Consider the following 22,926-nt stretch of genomic DNA (forward strand, 5'->3'; position numbering starts at 1 on the left):
ACGAGAGATGCATAGAATTTATCATCCATGCCCAAGCTATGCCCTAGGCAGCCGTTCTTCGTTAGTTCTTTTTTATCAAGTTCGGTGTCGGATGACAAAGACACTCGTCATTAGCATGCCCTTTATGCAGCATCTCATTATATACAGTCTCGACTCATCTTTTTGTGGTATCCGTGCCTATGATGACTAGGTATGTATGTATCTTTATTCGGTTGAATCGGAGTGGGTAGTTTGCTCTCGTGCGCTGAATAAATAGACATATAGAAATGGAGTGCACTCAGGAGCCTGATTTAATTTTTATTATTCGCGTTTGATAGATCACGCTACGATCACACAGATGGCTCTACACAGGCGCGCACACAGGATTCTTGAATGGGGGTGGCACGACCTGCCAGCTGGGCCCCATGCCGAAGGGCCCCCAGGCCCCACGCCAACTGAGGGCCCTTTGAGGCCTTCTGAGGGTCTTTTGAGGGTTTATGAGGCCGTTGTAATTTCACCTATATCACCTCCTCTCCCATGGCTGCCCACAGGGCATGGTATGGACTGATATTGGCCTGCTGGGTCCCGAGATGGGCCCTCCCGGTATTTTCAATCATCATTCCAGCTCCTTTTTAGACGGTCTTTGACGGTGTAAAGATTAGGGGCCCATTTTAGCCACCCTCAATTCAAATGGGAGGGGCATGGGCCCATGTGCCCCTCCCCCCCATTGCGTGCGCCCTTGGCTCTACAAGAAGACCCGATTACACAATACCCCGTGGTGGTCCCACGTGCATTCAATATTCGCCCTTAGCGTCACTGTTTCAGTAGCATCCTGTTTCCCTCAATGAAGCTGTAATCCATAAAGCAGCCACCCAGCATGGTCTCAGTCTGAGATCGTTATCACCGCGGCGCCGGACGGCGAGTCTCGAGCTCGCGCAGCGACATCTGTAAAAACCGATGCTGTAATGAACGCCAGAATAATCGCCAGATGGCAGCTAAAGATGCAGGCATACCAAAGATCTCATGGGCGAGGGCGATTTATATAACCTGTTCTGACTGGTCACACTCACCACCGTTCCGTGCTTCTATCCTCAGGATACTGAAGTCCTTCTCCTCCACGCCGCAACCCCCCTCCGGGCTGGACATGCAACTTTATCTCATGCGGGCTGCTCCCTTGGAGCGGCACCGCTGCTCCCGAGGAGGGAGCGCACACCGTACACATTGCCCCAAAAGACGGTAAATAACTTTTGAAAATACCTATCTCCAATTTTAGTGTTTTCTGGACCAAAATTTTGCAAGGAATCCGATGGTGTGGTCCCCAAGATCCGAAAAATTTCCATTTTGGAGATAGCACCTATTTTTTGAAAAATAAATATTCGTCAGGCATAATAGTCAAATCAATTGAAAATATACTGAGTTAATTTTTGTAACAACACTAGAATGTGTCGAACATGAATTAGAGATATATTTTAGCTGAGATGATAGGTACTATATCTGCGCATACATGTACATGAACTAGTACATTAACCCTCGTCGGCCGAGAAGGAGTGGGGCGGGTGCCGCCTCATAGGGCTTTTCGCGATAGCTTAACCCTCGCCCTGGCAGGGCATTTTTCATAACACGGCCTGGCAGGGGGGGGGGGTCGATGCGACCCCCCCTCGCGATTGGCTCCTATGGCACCTAGAAACACCAAATTTGGTAGGTAGGTGGGCCCCCTGGAGTTCTCGCCCCTGTGCAAATTTGGTTGCTCTAGGTCAATATTTAGGGGGGTTTTGGGGGGTATAAATGTAAAAATTTCGCTAAAAACAGGCCAAAAGTTTTTCGCTTATAACTTTTGATCTAATAAAGATAGAGAAAAAAGAAAAGCACCAGTGAACTCAGCACGTCAAGGCGCGTCGAATGATATACTTTTTAGCTTGCTTAAGTGCACTTAAAGTTTTTCTTAAATTTTAAGTAAACTTAAATTAATAAATTAAGTTCAAGTTAACCAAACTGCATCATATCGCATATCATTCGATTCGGCTGATCACCAGGAACACAATGGTACCATTTTTTAAGCTCTAGCGTCATTATGTGCCAAGTTATTGGCAAAAACGTCATTTGACCTCAGTTGACCTCATTTGACCTGACCCATGGATAAGTACACCAAACAACGAAGCACCAAGTGACCTGCTGTTAAGTACCGTGGTTTCAAAGCACAAAAGTGATAGAACGAAGCGGATATCTCCAGTATTTTCCGAATTTAGTATTTTCCCATAGGCTTAACATTACGACGTAATGACCTCTAACTGACCTCAGGTCAGTGACCTCAAAAAAGCCGGAATATATGTTATACAACTCGGTGAACTTAGCACATCCTGAAAGTTTGACAGAAATCAGTCGAAAACTGTGAGTTGGACAGGTGCAAAAAGAAAATTGAAATTTGACCATGACCTTGTACCGGTTTTTCTGACCTGGTGACCTGACCCAAGGTCACTTGGACCTGAAATTTTCAGGTGATATGTAAAAAGGTTGCCCCATAGGCTGTGCCAAATTTGGCGGCGCTGCGCGCCGCCGTTTTTACGCTATCTTTGAAAAACCTTAGGGGGGGGGGGGGTCGCATCGACCCCCCCTGCCAGGGCGAGGGTTAAAACTCGCTTAGGGTAGACAGCTGAAACTTGGTATACCTAATCTTTTATTCAAACTGGATCTTTTGACCTCAACTGCGTTTTCAGGTCAGGTCAGGTCACTGACCTATGACGTCATAAATAAACCTCTGCGAAGTCCTCAGATGTTGCAACTTTGCAACGCCCTCAGTGCCAGAGGAACTTTCACAGGAAGATGAAAGTTACAGGACGTAGTATCCTTCTGAGGTCTCACAATTTGTTTATCTCGGATTTAACCTAAATGTCACATGAGGTCAGGTCGGTCAAGTGACCTCACCATTATAAGTCAATGGGGGAAATATTGAAACTGTTATTTTGGCGCCGGAAATGATCTAAAACTATCCCAAGCACATGAAATCGTGGTTTCATGATCGGACCTTACAAAGAGTGCATGAAACCACGATTTCATGTGCTTGGGACAGTTTTTAGACAATTTCCGGCGTCAAAATAACAGTTTTCATATTTCCCTCCATTGACTTATTATGGTGAGGTCAGGTGACCGAACTGACCTCATGTGACATTTGGGAAAAATCTGAGATGTACAATTTATGAGACCTCTAAAGGATACTACGTCCTGTAAGTTTCATCTTCCTGTGAAAGTTCCTCTGGCACTGAGGGCTTTGCAAAGTTGCAACTTCTGAGGACCGTGCAGAAGTTAATTTATGACGTCATAGGTCAGTGACCTGACCTGACCTGAAAACGCAGTTTGTGTCAAAAGATCCAGCTTGAATAAAAAATTAGGTATGCCAAGTTTCAGCTGTTTTCCCTCAGCGTGTTTTGAGCTATCGCGAAAAACCCCTATGAGGCGGCATCCGCCCCATCCCTTCTCGGCCGACGAGAGTTAATGTACTAATTCATGTACATGTATGAGCAGATATAGTATCATCTCAGCTAAAATATATCACTAATTCATGTTCGATACATTCTAGTGTTAGTATAAATATTCACTCATTACATTTTCAATTTATTTGACTTTTGTGCATGACGAATATTTACTTTTAAAAAATAGGTCCTATCTCAAAAATGGAAATTTTTCAGATTTCAGGGACCACACCATCGGATTCCTCGCAAAATTTTGGTTCAGAAAACACTAAAATTGGAGATAGGTATTTTCAAAAGTTATTTACCGTCTGTTGGAGCAATGTGCGTAGCCGGGTGCAGTGAGTGCCTTGGGGCTGGGTGGCCTGTCCTCTGGACGGGCTCAGCCCCGGCGACTCACTAGGGTGCCTGCCCAGACCAATGTCTCCCCCTTTATCCTATCATCCTCCCGGCTCTGAAATGGTCTTGCCAGACCGAAAGGGCCTAACCCAACAAAACAAACAAACAAACAAACAAACAAGTCACACTTACCGCTCCATCATTTTTCCGGCCTAAGGACAGTCAAATGTGTGTCCTCCACACCGTCAATCCCCTGATCCGGCCTAAACGGTCACTTAATGTTGGTTAAGTCTAGTTTAGTTTAGTTTAGTTTATTTCACAATCATCCACAGGCACAAACCCAGTTACGGACGAAGTCGTATGTGTAAAACGAAGCTAGATTAGCTTCGAAGCTAGCTTGGTAGCTCCTCTACAGGATGACCCGGTATACGGTGACCGTTAGTGGGGCGATGGCCTGTCCACGGACCACGTGCTGGGCTCAGCCCGGCGGAACATGAGGGTGTCCGCCCTGACCAATGTCTTCCCCTAATTGCTACCTATAGTCCTTCCTACTCTGCAAACGGCTCATCGGGGCCTAACCCTTTAAAACCGAACAAAGTGACACTCAGTCAACTGATTCATCTCACGCATGGCTGAAGGAGCACTGCACAACTGTTCGGGCTAGTTTCGTGCCAGTCCATGCTTTGTGTAAGTAACGGAACCTCCGATGAACTTTTTTACAGCGTACCTGCCATAGCTCTCGATTGATTGCAATGCCCACGCTAGTTGACAGCGGCACTATGTTTTCGCTGCATGCCGTAACTACCTCACTCGGTACACAAAATCGGTTCTGCATTCCCCAATACCGCATCAATTCTTGTCAATCGAATGTTTTCCTGTAATTAATCGTCCGGAATAGCAGACTCAATATCACTTCCTCGGTCACTAGTTATCTAACGTTGTTTGCAGGAATGACCTTTTTACCCATTGCCCTCCATGGAGTTAAAAAAGGTCGCTGCACTTGGAGAGTTGGCCTGTTCTCAGTTCTCACGTTAATAGAAAAATTGCTTAGGTGAAAAAATAAGAGAGAAATGACACCACCGAGCGAGCGTTAACTTTTTATTGCCCACTGATCGCTCATCTACTATCCTACTACATCATCTACTACGCATACTACCAGTATAACGCCTTTGGGGGCGACTAACGGAGCGAGCGAGAGGGTGGGCCTTGCACGTGCGAAATTGCGAGGGGGTACCTCCAACTGACTTGTGCACGGCACCCTACTAACTGGTCTCTAGCGATGTGCCAAATTTGGGCACAATCGGCCCAGCCGTTCTCGAGATCTGGAAGCGGCACCCTGCACGTGCGCACGTGCAAAATGGGTCCCAACTGACTTGTGCACGGCACCCTACTAACCGGTCCCTAACAGTGTACCAAATTTGAGCGCAATCGGTCCAGCCGTTCCCGAGATCTGGAAACGACCCCTGCACGTGCGCACGTGCAGCAGCACCCCAACTCTGGCACATGTATATGCAGTGCCTAGTGGGTGCCTACCTATATGCCAACTTTCAGCGCAATCGGCCAATTAGTTACCGAGATATTGCAACAATTAAAAAACTGACACCTCTTCGTTTTGCACGTGGCACGTGCATAAGGGGTCACCCACATGCATCGGGAATAGTCCAATACTTGGTAGAAGGAATGAAGCTACCCTACAAAAATTACCGCGTTTAAATCGGTCAAGTGGTTGCTGAGATATAAGCCTCGCAAAAGCGTGACCACGGCCGGACGGCCGGCCGGCCGGCCGCTCATACTCAGAAATTTCCGTTAATCTAAGGAAAGACTACGCTCGCTTCGCTCGCTCCGTAACTACTTCATATACATCTACTAGTAGACCATCCAGTGCTCGGTAAAGGTTTCAGTCTGACGTTAAAAAAATATTCTTTTCTGCTAAACTCGTTGTCCACGTCGGTGTGACCATTTTAAAGTTTGAATTTTGGCAGTTATTTTGCCAAACCTTAGGCCACGACAGGCACAGCCTCGCCAGACATCGATTTCTAGTTAGGACTGTATAGGACATCCATGGTACACTGCACCGATAATTTAGCACCGACTGGTAATCCACAGTACCTGCTGCGAAGTATGCTGGCTGGTGGAGGGGAGGGGGAGGGGACATTTGGCCCCCCCCCACCTGATACCTCCAGACCCGTTTGGCTGCTTATGTTGATGCAAGCAAGTAAGCAACAAATGACTGCGGATGCTCGAACCGTGAACTGTGCAGTATTAACTTAAAAACATGGAGTTTGGGGTAACACATACACGAAAATCGACATTTTTAAGAGTTTCTAAACAGCTTCTACCTGTACCTGTAATTTAGGTACCTGTATTTAGGTACCTGTAATTTTGTTGCTTCTGGGCCGATTTCGTCTATCCTACATTTTAGCACAGGCCTTCCTTTCTCGTCTTTTTTGAATATGATATAAGTTGTTTCAGGTGAAAAGCGGGATGAACACGCATTTAATTTTTTACCATCGAAAAAGGGCTTCTAATAGATCGACAATAAGATGAACGATTCATTCAATCAGGATTCCTACAAAACCTACAAGTTTTTCCCAGGCAGAAGCAGATGCAGTAGCCAGTAATGCTGCATCCGTTGCTGTTACAAACTTGACAGTTTTTCCCCGGGCACAGAATCACACATTTATCACAGTGCTGTTATAGCTGCTACATTCACACTCCCACAACACAACTAACCTCGTTGGCCCCTTTCCTTACCCCCGTCGTACCTAATACCTATCTTCTATCTGCATATCTAAATTGCATCACGGGTAAAGATACCGGAACACGAATTGGGAATATCCGTGGCGCAGGACGCCGTACCGGCAGTGTCACAGTACCGCCGGAGACAAATGGTGTGGGACCCTGCCGCGCACTGTTTGTGTATCCTGTCTGCTCAGCCTTGACCCAATGGATCATAACCTGTGTGCTGCATGCCCACTTGGTCGCAAATATTTAATTGGCTCGCCGTGGGCGGCTCAGCTGGTGGCCAGGTGTCGGTGCCGGTGGGGCGGGCCCGGCAGCCCGCTCGGCACGGCTGCCAGCGCCGGCAGACTGCCTGGGATTCCGCCGGTCCAGATCGTGTTTTTGCACGCCGTGTGTTCGGAGAGCAAAACCAACAATGGCCCAGGAATAGCGGGCAGCTGTTTGTATTTGCCTGCGGCGTGTTAATGATGGTCACGACCAGTTGCCGTATTGTTTTCCACTTACTGCCGATAGGCGCTGACGGGTAGCTGGCGGAGCTCGGCTCCGGGGAGGGGGCGGCTGGGGTGCGGCGGCGCCCGCCCGTCTCCGGGCCGCGGCAGCAGCGCCGTGGGAGCGACACGCCGCGGTGGGTCCCGGCCCGGCCGACCGCCGCGCCCGGACGACTCTTCACCGAGCCGCAAACATCTGTCCTCTGCCAGCCAGCGGCCAATTATTAATTATTCGAGCGATCCGCGGCTACTTTATTTACTCGGCGAGTATTAATGGCCCGGCGCGGGCCGGGGCTGTGTTTGGATTAGTGTAGTGTTTCAGGAGGGGCCACACCGGTGGCGGCGCGCTCCGCGGGGTGAATCAGGGCGGCGCGGCCGGGCCGAGCCAGCAGACGGCGGCTCTCCGGGGCGAAATCGGAGCCGCCGCCGACCTGCCCGCCACCTGGCGCCGGGGACAGACGAGGGCCAGCGGCGGCCGCCGAGGGCTGCCGACCGATGGACGACCGCAGAGGATGAACGAGCGACGGTGACACGGCCCGTACCGCCGGCACAGGGACCCCGGGCCACGGCGCGGCTGAGCCGGCCGGCCGGGCAGATACACGACGCTCTGGGTTCTCAGTGGAAATAGTGCCACCGGGGTGACTGGTGGTCAAATACGTATTTCTTTTTAGGGCTATCATGCATTTTCGTGGGGATATCGTTTTGGGATATTTTTGAGGGATACGACATCCTCCCAGATCAGACTATGTCCCGGAGGAGTGAGCGCCGTTCTGTGCACCCGCCGAGTCCATTGCCGAGTGGGGCTCTCCGGCGGTGTATGTCGCGCGGTGGGTAAAAACGGGAGCAGGCCCAGCTGTACGGCCGGCCCGTCGTCACCTGGGGAGAGAGTAATGGAGCCCATCCTGCGCTCCGACAGCCCCGCTAACGAGCAGCCGCCGCCGCCGACAGCTACACGGCCGCGGTAAGGGGCCGCAGGGGCACACCTTTGATCGGCGGATACGGAGACGGCGCTCGGCAGTTGCAAAAGAGTGGTCATCTTACAGAAGGCGATGTAGAAATGAAGCGGAGTGGTGACGAATGAGCAGAAGAGGGCAAGAGGTGAGAAGTACATACGTACTCGAACATAAGCTGGCAAAAAGCGATTCTCGTTTCGCATTGAGAGCCTCAATCAGATTGTTTATGTGTACGCTGTCGTAGATGCAAGTATATGCAATTGAATATATTTAATTCACATAGATACACTCACAATCCGACCTGACGACGCCGTTTTGATCACAAAGCACGTAATGATGTGCTTAGACTTTAGAGCAATGCTCAGAGTCCGGGTGGTGGTTGACCTCGTACCGCACACGGCGCTGGCTGTCAGCGGGGTCCCGTCCACGGCCGTCGGACCCCCGCCGGACCCTTGTGGGACCCCCGGCGATGGCTGTTTGGACACCGGGTCAGGTGTCACACACTGGTGAGGGAGATAACCCGGCCAGCCCAGTTCATTCATCATACAACGAAAGTGGGGTGGAACTAAAACTTTACAACAAATTTAGCATGCTTAACGATTCCAATTATCAAAATAAGATAAAAGAAGAATTTACATGGTTGTTAGACAGAATGCGCTTTTATTTCAATACCATGGCCTAGCTAACTGATGTTTTACCAGCCCTTGTCTCGTGAAGGCCCATGCTTGCTTCACATTCTAAATCGCGTTGTCATATAACTACCCAAAGTCACTTTTTCTCATTTACTGCGTCTTATCTGATATCTGGAGCGTTCGTATGGACTTTCCCTTCTCTCTACAGGGAACCATTCGTGTGGGTCGGCCATAATTATCGTGTCAAAACGAGGAACGTATACGCCGGGCGAGCTCACAGCAGCAGCTCGTCAGTCGTAACTCCGATGTTATTCAACAGTGCGACGCTCAAACGTCCATAAATTTCACCTGGCCAATAAATTCCGCCAATGTAAACTTAACTGTTTGGCGGAAAGACAATTCTCGCATTTCTTTTTGCGTTTGACAAAGCTAAATGGCTCTCACCTCGGTGGAGCCTGTCTGGATATTATCAGCAAACGGCGACAGAGGCGCTCAGAGGCGGCTGCAAGTGAAGAACAATCCGCCATTGACTACCAGCCGTAAACAAATCTGGTGGGCCGGCTCCCCGCTGAGGCCGGGAGCGGCGCGCACATGTTCCACGCCGACCGGCCGTGAACACCGGCCCGCTGCGGGCCACACACGCGCCGCGCGCCGACGCCGAGAGGGCAGCGCGGCGCGTCGGCTGCGACAGACCACCCGCGCGCCGCCGCCGACACCCGAGTCGGCGCCCGTAAACGTCGCGTCGAACCCGACGCTCGACTCAAGGCTTCCGGCCACTAGCACTCACGCGGCGAAGGTTGTTGGCCAAATAAACAGCGACGCTTACATCAGTGATTTAATTGCGCCTCGTAGGAGGCGGAGTGACAACAAAGGGTGGGGCGGGCGCCGCCAGTCGGCCGGCCTGTAAACAGGCCTCTGCCGCGCGCCGCCGCCGCCGACGGCGTTTATTTGCGCCGGAGATGGAAGCGCCGCCGCCGTCAGCGGCCGCCGGCGACGACGGCCGACGACGACGGCGAATTAATAAACCCCTGATGGCCGATCGGCTTTTAACGGTGAAAGAAGAGTTAAACAAGCGCCCAGCTGGCGGCGATTAGCGGAGAGGAAGCCGGCGGCCGCCTGTTGGCTGCCGGCCGTCTGGCGGCGCACCGCGAGCGGCCCACCAAACATCCACATCCGCCGGCCGTAGATACGGCTGCCGAGGAACCCACTCCGACTCCTGCGACCCGTCGCCGGGACCCCGGTCCCATCCCCTGCGGCTACCGGCGACAACGCACCGTCGTACTGTCCAGGTGTCTCGTCTCCAGCCTCTACACCGGCCTCCTCTCCCCCGATACCAGCCAGCGGCCGCTCATGGACACTGCGGAGCGACGTTTCAATATTTGCCGGCCCTCGAGCCGCTGCCGAGCGCGTGACGCATAACAAGCGGGTCAGGCTTCATTAATTCCGACTAATTTGGGGCGCCGATAGACGTCCCTCGGTGGGCGCCGCTGGGGCGGGGACGGGCCCCGGGTCACGCGAGGGGTGGCCGCCACCGCGCCGCGAACCTGTCATTACCATCAGAGGGGTACAGAGCCGGGAGCCGGCGACCGCAGACGCCCGGAGCGCTCTCGCAGCGCGTGCCACATTGCGGCTCGAGCGGAAACGCTAAGCGGCCCGGCGGTGGGTAATGAGCTGCGGGGTACGGTCTGACGGACTGACGGCTCGGGGGCGCCCGACACCGCGCCGAGGGAGAGAGGGATGAACGGCGTGTCTGTCTGTCCGGTCACGGCTGAGAGAGGCGCGAGGTTCACCGCGGTCGGCACACGATTGTATGGCGTTAGGCGCTACCGAAATGTGTAGCTAATGCAGATATTGTGTCTTCCCCGAAAAAGTCGACATTTGTCCAAGCCACAGGCTACTGCGTGTTGTTCACGTTCAGCATGATTGTATTGCTTTGCTTTGATTGCTGCCTTGCATTTGACAATTGTTACAACCGCATCAAATTACTCCTACTTTCATACCTGAAATATTTATTCCTATCTCCAATGTTTGATCGCCTATTGGACTTACGACTCAAAACAGAATGCTACTCAGCACCAGACTTTGCTTACCTCTTTATCTCTGTCAGCGATAAATCGTCTTTTTCGCCATTCATCTTAATCAAATTAATTAATAAATGAAACATTGTTGACAGCTGCGAAGTGTTTTCTACTGCACATTCAGCGACGATGGTTCGGGGCATGTGCTTCACCATTTTCGTGTCTATTGATCTCATTTCTTATCGCTACTGTCGTTCCGTTTCTAACCCTTCTATTGACTTATTGAGCTTTGAGCAACTTTTAAATGCTTTAGTTCCTTTCAGGAGCGGCGTCTGTTTCCACTGACATTAGGGGGAGGCGCGGCCGGGGGGAGGGGGTGCAGCGCGTCTTTGGGTCGGCTAGCCGTGTCAACAGCCGGCAAAACAGAGTCCGTGCCGCCACAACACGGCGGGAGCGAACATCAACCGAGCCGGCCGGGCGCTGAAATAATCACGGCAGCCGAGCGGCCGAAACACGCCCCGCTGTGTACTCCGGGGTGTTCACACCTGCGACTTGCGAGCGAGGATCACAGGCGCGCCGCGCACCTCCCCGAGGCCGCCGCGCCACGGACATCCCGCCGCCGGCCAAATCACCGGTGATTAGTCAGAACACGCGTCGAATTAATCCTTTGTCCTAAGCACGCCCCAGTTAGACGGTGAGTAATTATTAGTTCTCCCATCGGCAATGACAAGCTTCACACTTCAAATATTGGCGGAACAGTTGCGTGACTCCACGGGCCGTAAACGAGCATCGAAATTCAACTAAACCAACAGAGATTAATAGCATGCACTGGCTCCGAAGTTCGAGGTGTCAGTTTAGTCTAATCGGTGTGAAAATGACCCGGCTCGGTCTGTGCTAAATATTCATTGACAATCTAGCACTGTTGGGCGTCGTAAATAACAGGGAGCTCAGCCAAAAAGAGGACTGAATTGTACTGTGGAGTGGAGGAAGAATATCAATTTTTAACTTGCCACAGTTTCTTACAAGAAAGACGCAACTTCCTTCCTCTCTCATATTCGTATATGCTGGCATCCGTTCAATCCTGTCCTCCTCTGTTCCTTTTCAATCCTAGTCCAAACCATTCCCAAATCCCATCCATCAACGCTTCTCTCGTGCCCCATCTATCTGTTCATCCTCTTCGACATTATTCATTCCTCCATCAATCCTCATCCTCTCGGTCCTATTATCCTCATATTATCGGTGCTCTAATCCCGCTCTTAGTTTTCCTCTCATCCCGGTCGTATGCAAGTGCCCTCTTTTCTTTACCCTCTCGGTCTACGTCCATCTATACGTCCTCTGGTCCGACTCCCATCCGTCCTCTCGAGTCTCGTCTCTCGGCCGAGTCGTCCTCCCCCTGTCCGGCGGGCGGCGGCCGCTCGGCAGTCGCCTCACGGCCGGCAGCCAGTTTAGAATGACCCTTGCCGCCGACAATGGCCCCTAACGAGGGCGGCACGACTCGCCCAATCGGCACCCAATGATTTGTATAAAACCGACTGCAAATTGGACGCACGCAGCCGGCCGGGCGGGCGCGCACCAAACGAGCCGCGATTGCCGCCGGCGCGCCGGAAACGGGCGACGAGCGCTCTCCGGCGCGGAAGGGCCGCTCTTTATGCAGATGCGGACAGCGATAGAAACATTCGGAGCCGGCAAAAGACAGGTGTCGAGTGGCAGGTGCTGATTGGAAGACGCAACGATAACGCCGAAATGGTGGAATGGTTTTCGGCGTTTTTATATTTTTTTTAAAATTAATTTTTCTTTTAGGTAAGAAAGAATATAATAAGATTAGGGGACGATGATAGCTTTGAGTTTCCTTTGTGCCCTGTCTCGGTTTTCCGATGATGATGATTGTTCAACGTATTGCGACGTCACTGCTGAACGACTGCTACTTTGTTGTTTTTTTTTTCGCCTGGACTCAGAGCACTATCTCATGGAGGCAAAGTAGGTATGTGGTGCCAGTTAAGACCTTAATGGATAAATCGACTTGTGGTAGAGGGGTTACAGAAATACAGCGAAACGTTTGAAGAGCCTGTGGTGTTACATTAACATATATTTGTGCTTGATACCCCGGGTGCAATACATATACATTTCACAGTCATCACAACATAACAAAGGCCAAGCTCCGGCCAGCCGCAGAAGTTGGGCGACGCCATATACACGGTTTTCCAGAGTGCACCTGACACGGCGCACCTGGCATAGCATACCAGACCGAATTCGTGAGATTCGCTGCCCTTAGACACCGCCGATACTCTGCCAATAATCTAGCTAGCTCACCTGGGCAACAATTGTGACAGAACGAATCACACTATCGTTAATTAGCCATTATGACTCAACCATCACAGCGTAGGGACAGAAGATAGAATCGCTCTCTTTACATAAGGAATGAATGATGTAAAGCATTGCTCTCCCAAAAATGTATAGTGTGCTATTATACTAAAAGCCAGCGACGAAAGTGATATGTAAAGGAAGTAGCGACGAGCTTTAAACCGCACAACGAACACAGAAAATGTCTCGTAGCGTGAAACAACATAGCCATCAGCTATGGGTGAAGCATGAATGCTACAACAACACAAGCATATGTCCACGTAGTCAAGCAGCCCCTCATGGACATGCGGGCGAGCCTTCGCTATCTCTACTCGTGTCAACACTGTCCCAAAAACAGTACATCTCTCCTCAGGTAAGAACTTAACGCACGCATTTATATGCAGACATGGACACAGTGCCAATGATTTTTTAACCGATCAAATGTGTCTGACCAGGGAATATACCTAGTTAATGAAATTAATGCCTGTTGAAAGTCAAGTTTATTGTGTGGGTTTCCGTCGGGCACATAGGAATCACCTCGTCAGCTTTGATAAAATCCATAACCCTCAAATAACATATTCGAAACAGGGTGAATAAACTTATAAAGATGACAAGTAAACATTATAAAGTAAGCTTTTCCGCTCCCGTACTCATCCACTCTGTTGGCCAGATAACAACAAGCTCGGATGAAATCGTGTCCCTTTTAAAAGTAGTCTTACCCTTCTTATTCAGCCTGTACCCACCCTTCTGCCCTCGCTCATTCTCGTAGGTATCGCACTGCCGTGTCTCACGGCGGCGTCTCTTCACTCGGGCTCGCTGCCGGACGATTTTCGGACGGCGGCGGCGGGCTCGTCGGCCGTGAGCTCGGGCGGGGGCGGGGGCGGCGCGGGCGGGCCGGGCGGGCCGCGCCGCTCGCCCAGCAGGCTGCTGTAGACGTTCATGGCGGCGGCGGCCGGCAGCAGGTGCGGCCCCAGCTGGCTGTACAGGTACGGGTAGTAGAAGCCCGGGAAGCTGGGCAGCGAGAGCGGCGGGAACAGCACCGACGGCCGGCAGCGCGCCGCGGCCGCCGCGGCCGCAGCGGCAGCGGCAGCGGCGGCCGGCTCCGGCTCGTACACGAGCTGGTCGTCACGCATCAGCACGCGCACGGCCACCTTGCGCGCCGCCTGAGAGCTCAGCTCCTGCTGCAGCTGCTTCCGCTTCGTCTTGTAGCGCCGATTTTGGAACCAGATCTTTATCTGAAACGGAACGGAACGTTTTTAGTCCGCAAACAATCCTCCTTTAGTTTTGTCATTGCGCGTAGAACAAAATTCTACGTGCTGACGGTTCATAGAACCCAGGCATATTTGAAGGATTTTGTGATAGGTAATTAGCAAACAAATCAATTAATTCCTAAAACGCAAAAGTGAATAAATAGGTAGGATTAAATTGCCTGAACTGCCTGGGTAATTACTTTAACGTATGCAATCTTAAGTCGAATATGCATAATTTTCTATCAAAAAGGGAATGAACATTACCAGATGGACAAACGCAGTAGCTCTGAACATGGAAAACCGATAGAAAGTGATAAGTACAAGACAGAAAGGAGAGGCTCGTCCAGTGCTGGACCTCTCATGTACCTGTTCGCTTTGCCCAATATGGCTGAGTGCCTGGTGTTGTTTTCTTCGCCCGGGATCGATCAAATATTACGACAGCTAAATTGACTTTTTCGTCATACGGCGCTTCAGGACGCGATTCATTCGTTGAGAGGGGCTGTATAGTGTGTTTACCCGCACAAAATCGGCTGAAATCAAACACGGTCTGGACGCCGAGTGTTGACCGGAGTCGCCGGAGACACTGCCGCGCCTTCCATTGGTAATTGTCCGAGCGGCCCTTCTACTGCTCCGTGCGTGTGCTGGAGTCATTTACACTGCACTGAATAAACACTGTGCTACAAACACTGACCCGCGTCAGATGATGTAAATGATTGATCGATTGCGCCCTTCAGTGATCTGTTGTGATACAGCTCAATACCCATTCAGGTGAACAGCACAGGAAGAGATTCAAGGAAGTGCATATGACCGAAACCGACCTGGATATGGAGTAAAACCAAATAACACAATAAAGATCGGCATTATTTCTCTTCCGAATTTCATGCCTTACACGAAAATGGGGAGAACTGCAGACTTGACATAGGTTTTGCCTTTTGCCTGACAAAATAAACACGCCGATTGCACCATAAATACATGAAGTATCGAAAAGTCGCTGCACAATAACTCTATCTGTCTGATCCTCAGTTCAGGCTGCGCCGCTGAGCCGAATCGGGGCGCCCTTTCACCAGATTAATCCGGCGGTGGGTCACCGGAGGCTACAGCTGCCAATGAGCTCAACTGACCTAGACCGGGCAGCGTCAGGCCGCGGCAGGTGACGGCCATTTCCCCGACACACCGCTTCCGGTCGGCCACAATGATCGGCTTCATCGACCGTTATTAATGACCCTCTGTGCTCGACAAGGGCACTTTGATCCACAGGTATTCATGATTTGTTTCCTGTGGCACGGGTGAACTGGCACAGAGATAAGAGTATCATTTACATGGATTGCTAATGATGCCGGGCAATGACTGTAAGACCTTTATACTTCACACTCTTCTCAGAAGCAAGGAATGCTTTAGATCTTCGCTTTTATTGGCTCTATGTCTGTGGTCTGCTTTAAATAAAGAAATCGCTTAAAGCGTCTCTTGATTTTCAATGGTAATGCAATTGCTGCCGGTTATGACACTAATCTCGAGATATTCACCAGAGTTACGCAACAAATTGAAGGCGTAGGGGAATGAAGTTAAAGCCCACCTTTGTGTTTTAAAGTAAAGTGTTGATTGGTGATCTAATATACGGTTGATCTATGTATACCTACGAGGAAACTTTGCCGTGATTGAACGACTAGTATCATGCGTAATATATGTACACTGATAAATATTGCAGTGCATCTTTTGTATTCTTTTACTTAACCCTCGCGGGCCCGGGGGGGGGGGGGGGCGTTTTTCGCCCTCCCTGGCGAATATTTGCGATAGCTCCCGAACGCTTAGGGATAGGAAAGCGAAACTTTCAGTACCTTTTCTCCCATCAATTTGACATCTTCTGAAGTAAAAATTTTTGACCTAGCCCCCTTGATGACGTCACAAGGTCGATTTTTCTAGACCCCTGCAAGGCAAACTTCGGCGTCACAGACGCGAACTTCAAATAGCTGCTAAAAATAGAGTTTTAGAGATAAAGACAAATTACGAGCACGGTTGTGTAGCGTTTGACCTAGAGAAAAATAGAAAAATAGTTTTGGTGACCTGAGGTCAGAGGTCAGGTCAACGACCCCGAAATGTGGTTTTAGTTTTTCGCAAATAACTTCGACAAAAATGGTCCTAGAGCTACGGCAGTGGTACCATCGCATTCGCCGTGTCAAGCCGCGTCGAATGATATATATTTTGTTTGGAAAAGGTCAAATTTTATGTTGACCTCATGTGACCTCGAATGACCTTTGGTTGACCTTGACACATGAAAGGTCGTTTATAATGGACTTGTACCCGCTGATCACGAATCTGGCATCCATTTTCCTCTAAGCCTTCATTTAGAGCTTCCGGATGGCAAAATTGTCTTATTTATTATTACTAGCTTGAATTAGTGAAATAGCCTCTAGCAAGGATACTCTTGTGACCTTGACCTTTGAGCAGCCTTGTATCGTAAGATGAACCACAAATAGGGAACTGATAAGCCTCCAAACATTTCAAAACGTCTTGGAAGTTAGCACGCAAGATGTACGAAAAAGTGCAAAGTTTGAGGTCAATTGTGAGCGTGACCTTGACCTTGACCTTTAATTTGGAGCACATATTCGAAATCCTCAGATTCTCTTCTTTCGTTTGATACCCAATTTTGCCGGTTTGATGCATCCTGCCATCCTCTAGAAGGCTTACTTTGAGATCACTACACATGTGCCGGTTTTTGCCTTTGACCTTGACCTCTGACCTTGAAAATTGACCTGAGGTCAAAAATTTTAGGTGCTTTAGAATTGTCTCGTAAGGACCTTTCGTTTGGTATCGCTTTTGTTTCCGTAGCTCCCTTATTTACGGAGTTAGACAGGGGGGCGAAAAACGCCCCCCCGGGCTGCGGTGGTTGGGATTACCCCCGGGCCCGGCCGGGTTAAAGGGACTACCCCACCTTTAACATGGGGTTTGAGTTGAGATAGCCAAGTTTGCGGCGAGGTTCAGAAACCACTATCTATCTAGGTTGCAACCCCCGCGGCCTCTTGGTGTTGAAGAAATTCGTTCCCTTCATTTGAAAATGGGCCTTGTGTAAGGCCCTATCTTCAACACGGAGCGACCGTTAGTGTGACGTCACCTCGTTTAGTCATTCTGATTTAAATGGGTTTGTTCGTTAAAAAATCGCTTAAAACTTGGTCTGAACTTTGTTGTGGTGCCTACAGAGTAAAAAGAATCAGCTTTTTGACAGTAATGTGGCCTGGGAAAGGAGGTAATTTTGGGCTGTGACGTCACATATTTGAAAGGAAAGTTTGTGTTTGTTTGGAATATGTGAAGCCTAAGATGTTTAATGAAAAATAAATGCCAGAACCGTGTTCCTGGTCATCCAATCTATAAAGTCGGGCACAATTTAACTGGTTTTAACAACATTTTAGAAGGTGGGATAGTCCCTTTAAAGTTAGATAAGAAGTGGAAATGTAACCGAGAAAGAAAAATGACAAAGATAAAAAAATAATATATAGGAAGCGAGTTGTGATGCCTGACTCACCAGCTCATCTGAGTATCGATCAGTCCACCAGTACACCTGAGTTTTAGTGAGTTTCACAGCACACCTTACTCTCCATTAATCCCATTAGCTCACCTTACTCTCTACGAGTTTCGCCAGCTCACCTTGCTCTCTATGAGTCTCGCCAGCTCACCTTGCTCTCTATGAGTCTCGCCAGCAAACCGTGCTCTCTGAGAAGAGTCTCGCCAGCTCACCTTGCTCTCAATGAGTCTCGCCAGCTCACCCTTACACTCAATGAGTCTCGCAAGCTCACCTTGCTCTCTATAAGTCTCGCCAGCTCACCTTGCCCTCTATGAGTCTCACCAGCTTACCTGAGTCTCTATGACTCTCGCCAGCCCCCCTTACTCCTTATGAGTCTCGCTAGCTCACCCTTACACTCAATGAGTCTCGCCAGCTCACCTGAGTTTCGGTGAGTTTGAGCGCCTGCGCCATGTCGGCGCGCTCCGGGCCCGACAAGTACTTCTGGTGGGAGAAGCGCCGCTCCAGCTCGTACACCTGGGCGTGTGAGAAGGCGGCTCGCGAGCGCTTCTTCCTGGGACGCTCCCCGGCACCCTCGTCTCCCTCCACGGCGTCCCCCTCGCCGACAGCGTCCAGACCTGTCGACAGACCTGCCGGAACAGCACCTGGCGTCATCAATTGTGATCAGTACCACACCAGCAACAAACGAGCGTGTGCTATTTGGGCTGTTTACTTTGTTGTCCTAGGCAAGTAACTCATCTGTTGCACTGGGACATGGAATTGGATATTCAATTCTTGCACAACCACTGGAGGTAGCAGACGATCTCTGAGCCTATAAAGTTAGTTTATCAGCATCCCCAATATTTCTTTTAAAAATCCTTCCCCTGAAAGGCTCTAGTTTTACATGCCAAAAGCTCCTGTGGCCTCGGTCGCCTCGTTTGTTGCCCCAGCCTGTCCTGTCCTCGCCGCGCCGGTGGCCGGTCGCCGGTGGGCGGCACGCGACCTGCCTCGCCACAAGGCCTCCTCCACGGCCACTTAGCGCCGTGTCGGCCGGCTCACGTGGCCACTGATAGCGTGAGGTTGTGTCGGCCACAGAGTGCTGACGAGGCCCCAAACAGACGGTCGGACGCGGTGCGGCGCGGTATCGGTCGCCGGGTGCCTGCCGGCCGCCGCCGCCGGCCGCCGGTCAGTGTTGTGCTGACCTGGCAGCCCCGCGGAATGTCTGTTGTGCCGCGGGCTCCGGTGGCAGCATCCGGGTCTGATAGTGTTTGTGATACCAGATAGTGGGGCTGGTGGCGATCATTGACTGGCCACTGATCGCTGGTCAGCGGTCAGCGGAGGGGGATTGTCAGTGGTCAGTGTTTGGTGGTTAGGCTGGTTAATCAGTAACCAGTAACAGGTCAGTGCAGAGGTGCATTGTTTTCTGATTGATTCTCATTCGTAGTGGAACTCCGCTACCAGAATACTCTATTTGAGCGGGACCAACTTTGGACTGATTGTGCACTTGCATTTACACATGCCATGATGAGTCACCAGCATTGCCAACGATGATGTCAACGACATTGGCAGTTCACCTTTTGTTTTAAGATAAGAACTACGATATAAATAATGAAGAGTTCAAACTAATGAAAGTGTAGTTACCAGTATCAGCCATGTCAAAAATATATCTAAATAAACCAGCGCATTAACCAGGTATATCCCATAACGCGATTGACTGGGGGGGGGGGGCTCTACAGAGACTACAGAGCCCCCCTCCCCCTCTACGGGAGGGTGCTCCTATCCCCGAAACTACTGGTCTGATTGTCAAAATTCAAACGACGTTTGATAAGATTGGAGAAACTTTCGTCCGAGGCCTTCTTTCAAGGTCACCGATGACGTCACAGGTCCGGTCAAAGTGAAGACTAGCAATATTTGGACATGCTCACAGTTCGGTCTCTGGTCGCCGCCAAATACTTCACAAACACATCGAGCCCATATTTGGTTTACACAAATGTGTGCTGAAGATAGCCTGTGGTTATCGAGTTTGTACGCGGTATTTTCAGTTCATGGCTGGTTTAGCATAGGCCACAAATGGGAAATTTCCAAGTTTGTATAGGTTATGTAACATATCATTTTGGCTATAAAATTAGAAAATAGTGTCGCCTTTGTCGTCTTAAGCTACTTTCAGCTAATTATAGCGATGCCAAGGCCACGGTCAGGTAAAAAAGGTCATGTTTTATAGTTGAAATTTGTCAACAAAAAACGTCCCTGTCAGATACTGTTTGAGGTTAGGAACACAATAAGCCTATTTGTATTGGTTTAGGATGTCTATAACGTACTAAAAATTGCACTTAAATTACCCAATTTACTGCGGTAGGATGTAAAAGCTGGATAATTTTGCCATTTGTGACGATATACGGCTAAAACTTTCTAGACTATGTTGTCGTTATGTGTTCTATCATAAATGTTCCATTTTGTTTTTGAAAAGCTTTAATTTAATAGCTCAAAATTAAAAAAGATAATTGTTATTTTATGTGTTGTGTCAAAATTGTTCCCTGGATAGACGTTTGATAGCACTGAGTATCTTGTGTCTTCCCATGCAAACCAATTGGTGTTAGCTTAATATCCGGCCGACCTATGGTAGCTAAGAGTTTTTTTCTTCTGTAAACACAATGTGTTTAATTAATGTATGTGAAGGAACTGAGCGTTTCGTGACGACACCTTTAATTGCTTTAAAGATATTGCAGAAAAATGGGAGCGGGCTGTACATACAGAGCCCTTTTGTAGAGACCGTTTCTGTCGCCACTTTTGTGCATGATTCCGTATCGAGATCCATCATTTTACACGCGCAGTAGGATAGGGGGCGGGGCAAATTTGGCCCACCTTCCTGTTTTTCGCTAATATCTCACGCCATAATCATTCTATTTACGTCAAATTGTCACCACCCGCCTTAAATGACATCGCACACCTTTCCTTGCAAGCAATAAGTAAATCAGTCCTCATTTTTCTTTAGTTACAATTTACAAGGGTGTTAAGTAAAAAATCACGCCGGAGCGGTGGCCGATTCTCGCTGCCGGCGCCGGACGGTTCCGCCTTTGCATTGCGCTGCTTACCGCTTCTGTTGCTCGATTCGCGTCAAGATCTTTGTGAAGACTGAGTAGCGTGCAGGCAATCTTATGGTGAAAGAAACACGAAGAACAGCCGGGAACATTTTGACTTACGAGTATGTAAACACAAAATTGTGACTGAAGCTTCCCGCGGCGGCTGCAACCCGCCTCAACCGGAAGATATCTTACCCTTAGCAGAGTTCTAATTGCCATTATTATAGCTGAATTAACTAGATTGGCAATTATTGCTAAAAAATAAATGTGCCGTCGTATAGTGAAATAAATGAGAAAATCGTTTGTTGACTTTTCGAGGTATGGGCGTGTAAACACAAAATAGACCCTCATCTGGCAAAGTGATCCCGTTTCACCTCATTTGTTCTGGAAGATATTGACGTAGCATCATGAAATTAACACGCAAGCCGAGTTTCCCATCACCCCATCCACGTCTCCAAATTTCGTCTTTTTGGCCTCGATAAGAGCTGAGATCAAAGGAGGGGGGGGGGGCATTCACCCCCCCCCCACACTGGACGTAGTTCTTGGAACCATTCTACTGCGCGTGGTAAACTCAAACACCGTTGTAAATGTACGAAACGAATGTAGGATCTTAGTGGAATTATCTGCTGGTCACAGTGTGAAATTGGTCCTAGATATATGCATTATACAGTGTGTTTTCAGATGGGAATGTTCTGCTTCTATGTGATCTTTAGACTTGAAGCACTGCGTGGCACGTTACAAATTACAATCTGTTCACCAGATATAAGCAATGAAAAGACCCGAGGATATGGGTATTATGTCTGATCCCACGGATTTCGATCTTGCATCCGATGGAATCATGGACGTCTTTTATTTTGTTGAAATCTCTTGGGATTCCAAATTTGAGTCTAGGTTTCGTCGAAATAATTCGTGAGTACTGTTTGAAGATAGGTACAGTCCACAGCAGAAGTAACATGGGGTTTCAGTCACGGGTATGTTCTGCTTCTGAAGCTTAGGAACGATTAGCCAGACTACAATGAAATTTTGAATGTAGCTTATATGTATCGTCACCCTTGCAGCTCCAATTTCAGCTATTGACATCTTCTTTTCGATCGCTCCGCATTAAACAATCGCCAGTCAAAGCCAACCGTTGAGATTGGTAAAACCCTACATTACTTTAGCGGTGGGCTGTACATGTGTTGCAGGTTTCAACGGTTCTGTTTCAGGGATGCAATTTAAGAGCAGTCCTCAATTCACAGTTTTGTGACGCTAATAAACATTAAAACGCATCATGTCAAAAACAAGATATCAGGTTTCACAGGCTGCATATTGTGGGATCCATACAGATGATAGATTCAGACAAGATTCTTGTCCTTGCTCGGTCGACAAATTTCACGAGATCATACATCCGGGCTAGTTTTTCAAAACTGGATCCAATAGAACCATAAATCTTAACGTTAAATTTGAGATCCACTAAGATCACAGATCTAATCCAACACTCGGATCATTGTCACGTTTAGCGCGGCTGACCCCCGGGAACTGATGTTCCTACAGGGAACTATTGGGAACGTGTCAGACTCTGGTGTCCCGTCTCACCGGTCTCGGTGTCCTCCGTGTCGATGTCGACATCGATGGTGTCGTCAGCGGCGGCGGCGGCGGCGCCGGGCCGCTCGGCTCCGGCCCGGGTCGGAGGCTGCGTGCCGGCCCGCTCCGGCCGCCTGCCCAGGATGCTCTCCACGGAGAAGGGCGGCGGCAGCGCCGGCGCTGTCTCCGCCTCCGTCACGGCCAGCATGGTCACGAGCTCGTCGCGGCGGCGGCGGACAGCGGCTGCCGACAGACCCCCTCGGGCGCTACTGAGCCGGTCCTTGGGCGGCCGCCGCCGCCGCTCAGCAGCTCATTTGTCGCCCGAGCGGCCGCCGGGGGCGGGGCCTAGCTGAGCGGCGCCCAATCAGAGCCCGGTCTGAGCGGAGCGGCCGCGCGGCGCGGGCGGAGGAGGAGTGTTTTGCAGCCGACCCGTGTGTTTAACGCACGGCTTAATGACCAATTTGTCACTGCTCACTGCGTCGACCATTTATCCGCGACGCTGTGACGGAGCGACCGGCGCCGGTGGGGGACTCACCCGCCGGATTTAGCCGTCAACAGCTCCACCGCGAGCCGGCGGATGTAGAT

At 49.9% G+C, this 22,926-nt stretch overlaps 1 protein-coding gene across 1 annotated transcript; it reads right to left on the reverse strand.

Annotated features, from left to right (window-relative positions):
• Window positions 1–12,686: 12,686 nt before the first annotated feature.
• LOC122393036 (homeobox protein zampogna-like) lies at window positions 12,687–22,611 on the reverse strand. Its single transcript, XM_043388596.1, has 3 exons — window positions 22,354–22,611; window positions 18,140–18,348; window positions 12,687–14,190 (listed from the first exon to the last, which is right to left on the reverse strand). Exons 1-3 carry the CDS (start codon window positions 22,547–22,549, stop codon window positions 13,759–13,761), a joined length of 837 nt encoding a protein of 278 aa, XP_043244531.1. The 5' UTR covers window positions 22,550–22,611; the 3' UTR covers window positions 12,687–13,758.
• Window positions 22,612–22,926: the final 315 nt, after the last annotated feature.

Source organism: Amphibalanus amphitrite, unplaced genomic scaffold (assembly GCF_019059575.1).
Source record: "Amphibalanus amphitrite isolate SeventyFive unplaced genomic scaffold, NRLGWU_Aamphi_draft 000512F_arrow, whole genome shotgun sequence".
Classification (NCBI taxonomy): domain Eukaryota; kingdom Metazoa; phylum Arthropoda; class Thecostraca; order Balanomorpha; family Balanidae; genus Amphibalanus; species Amphibalanus amphitrite.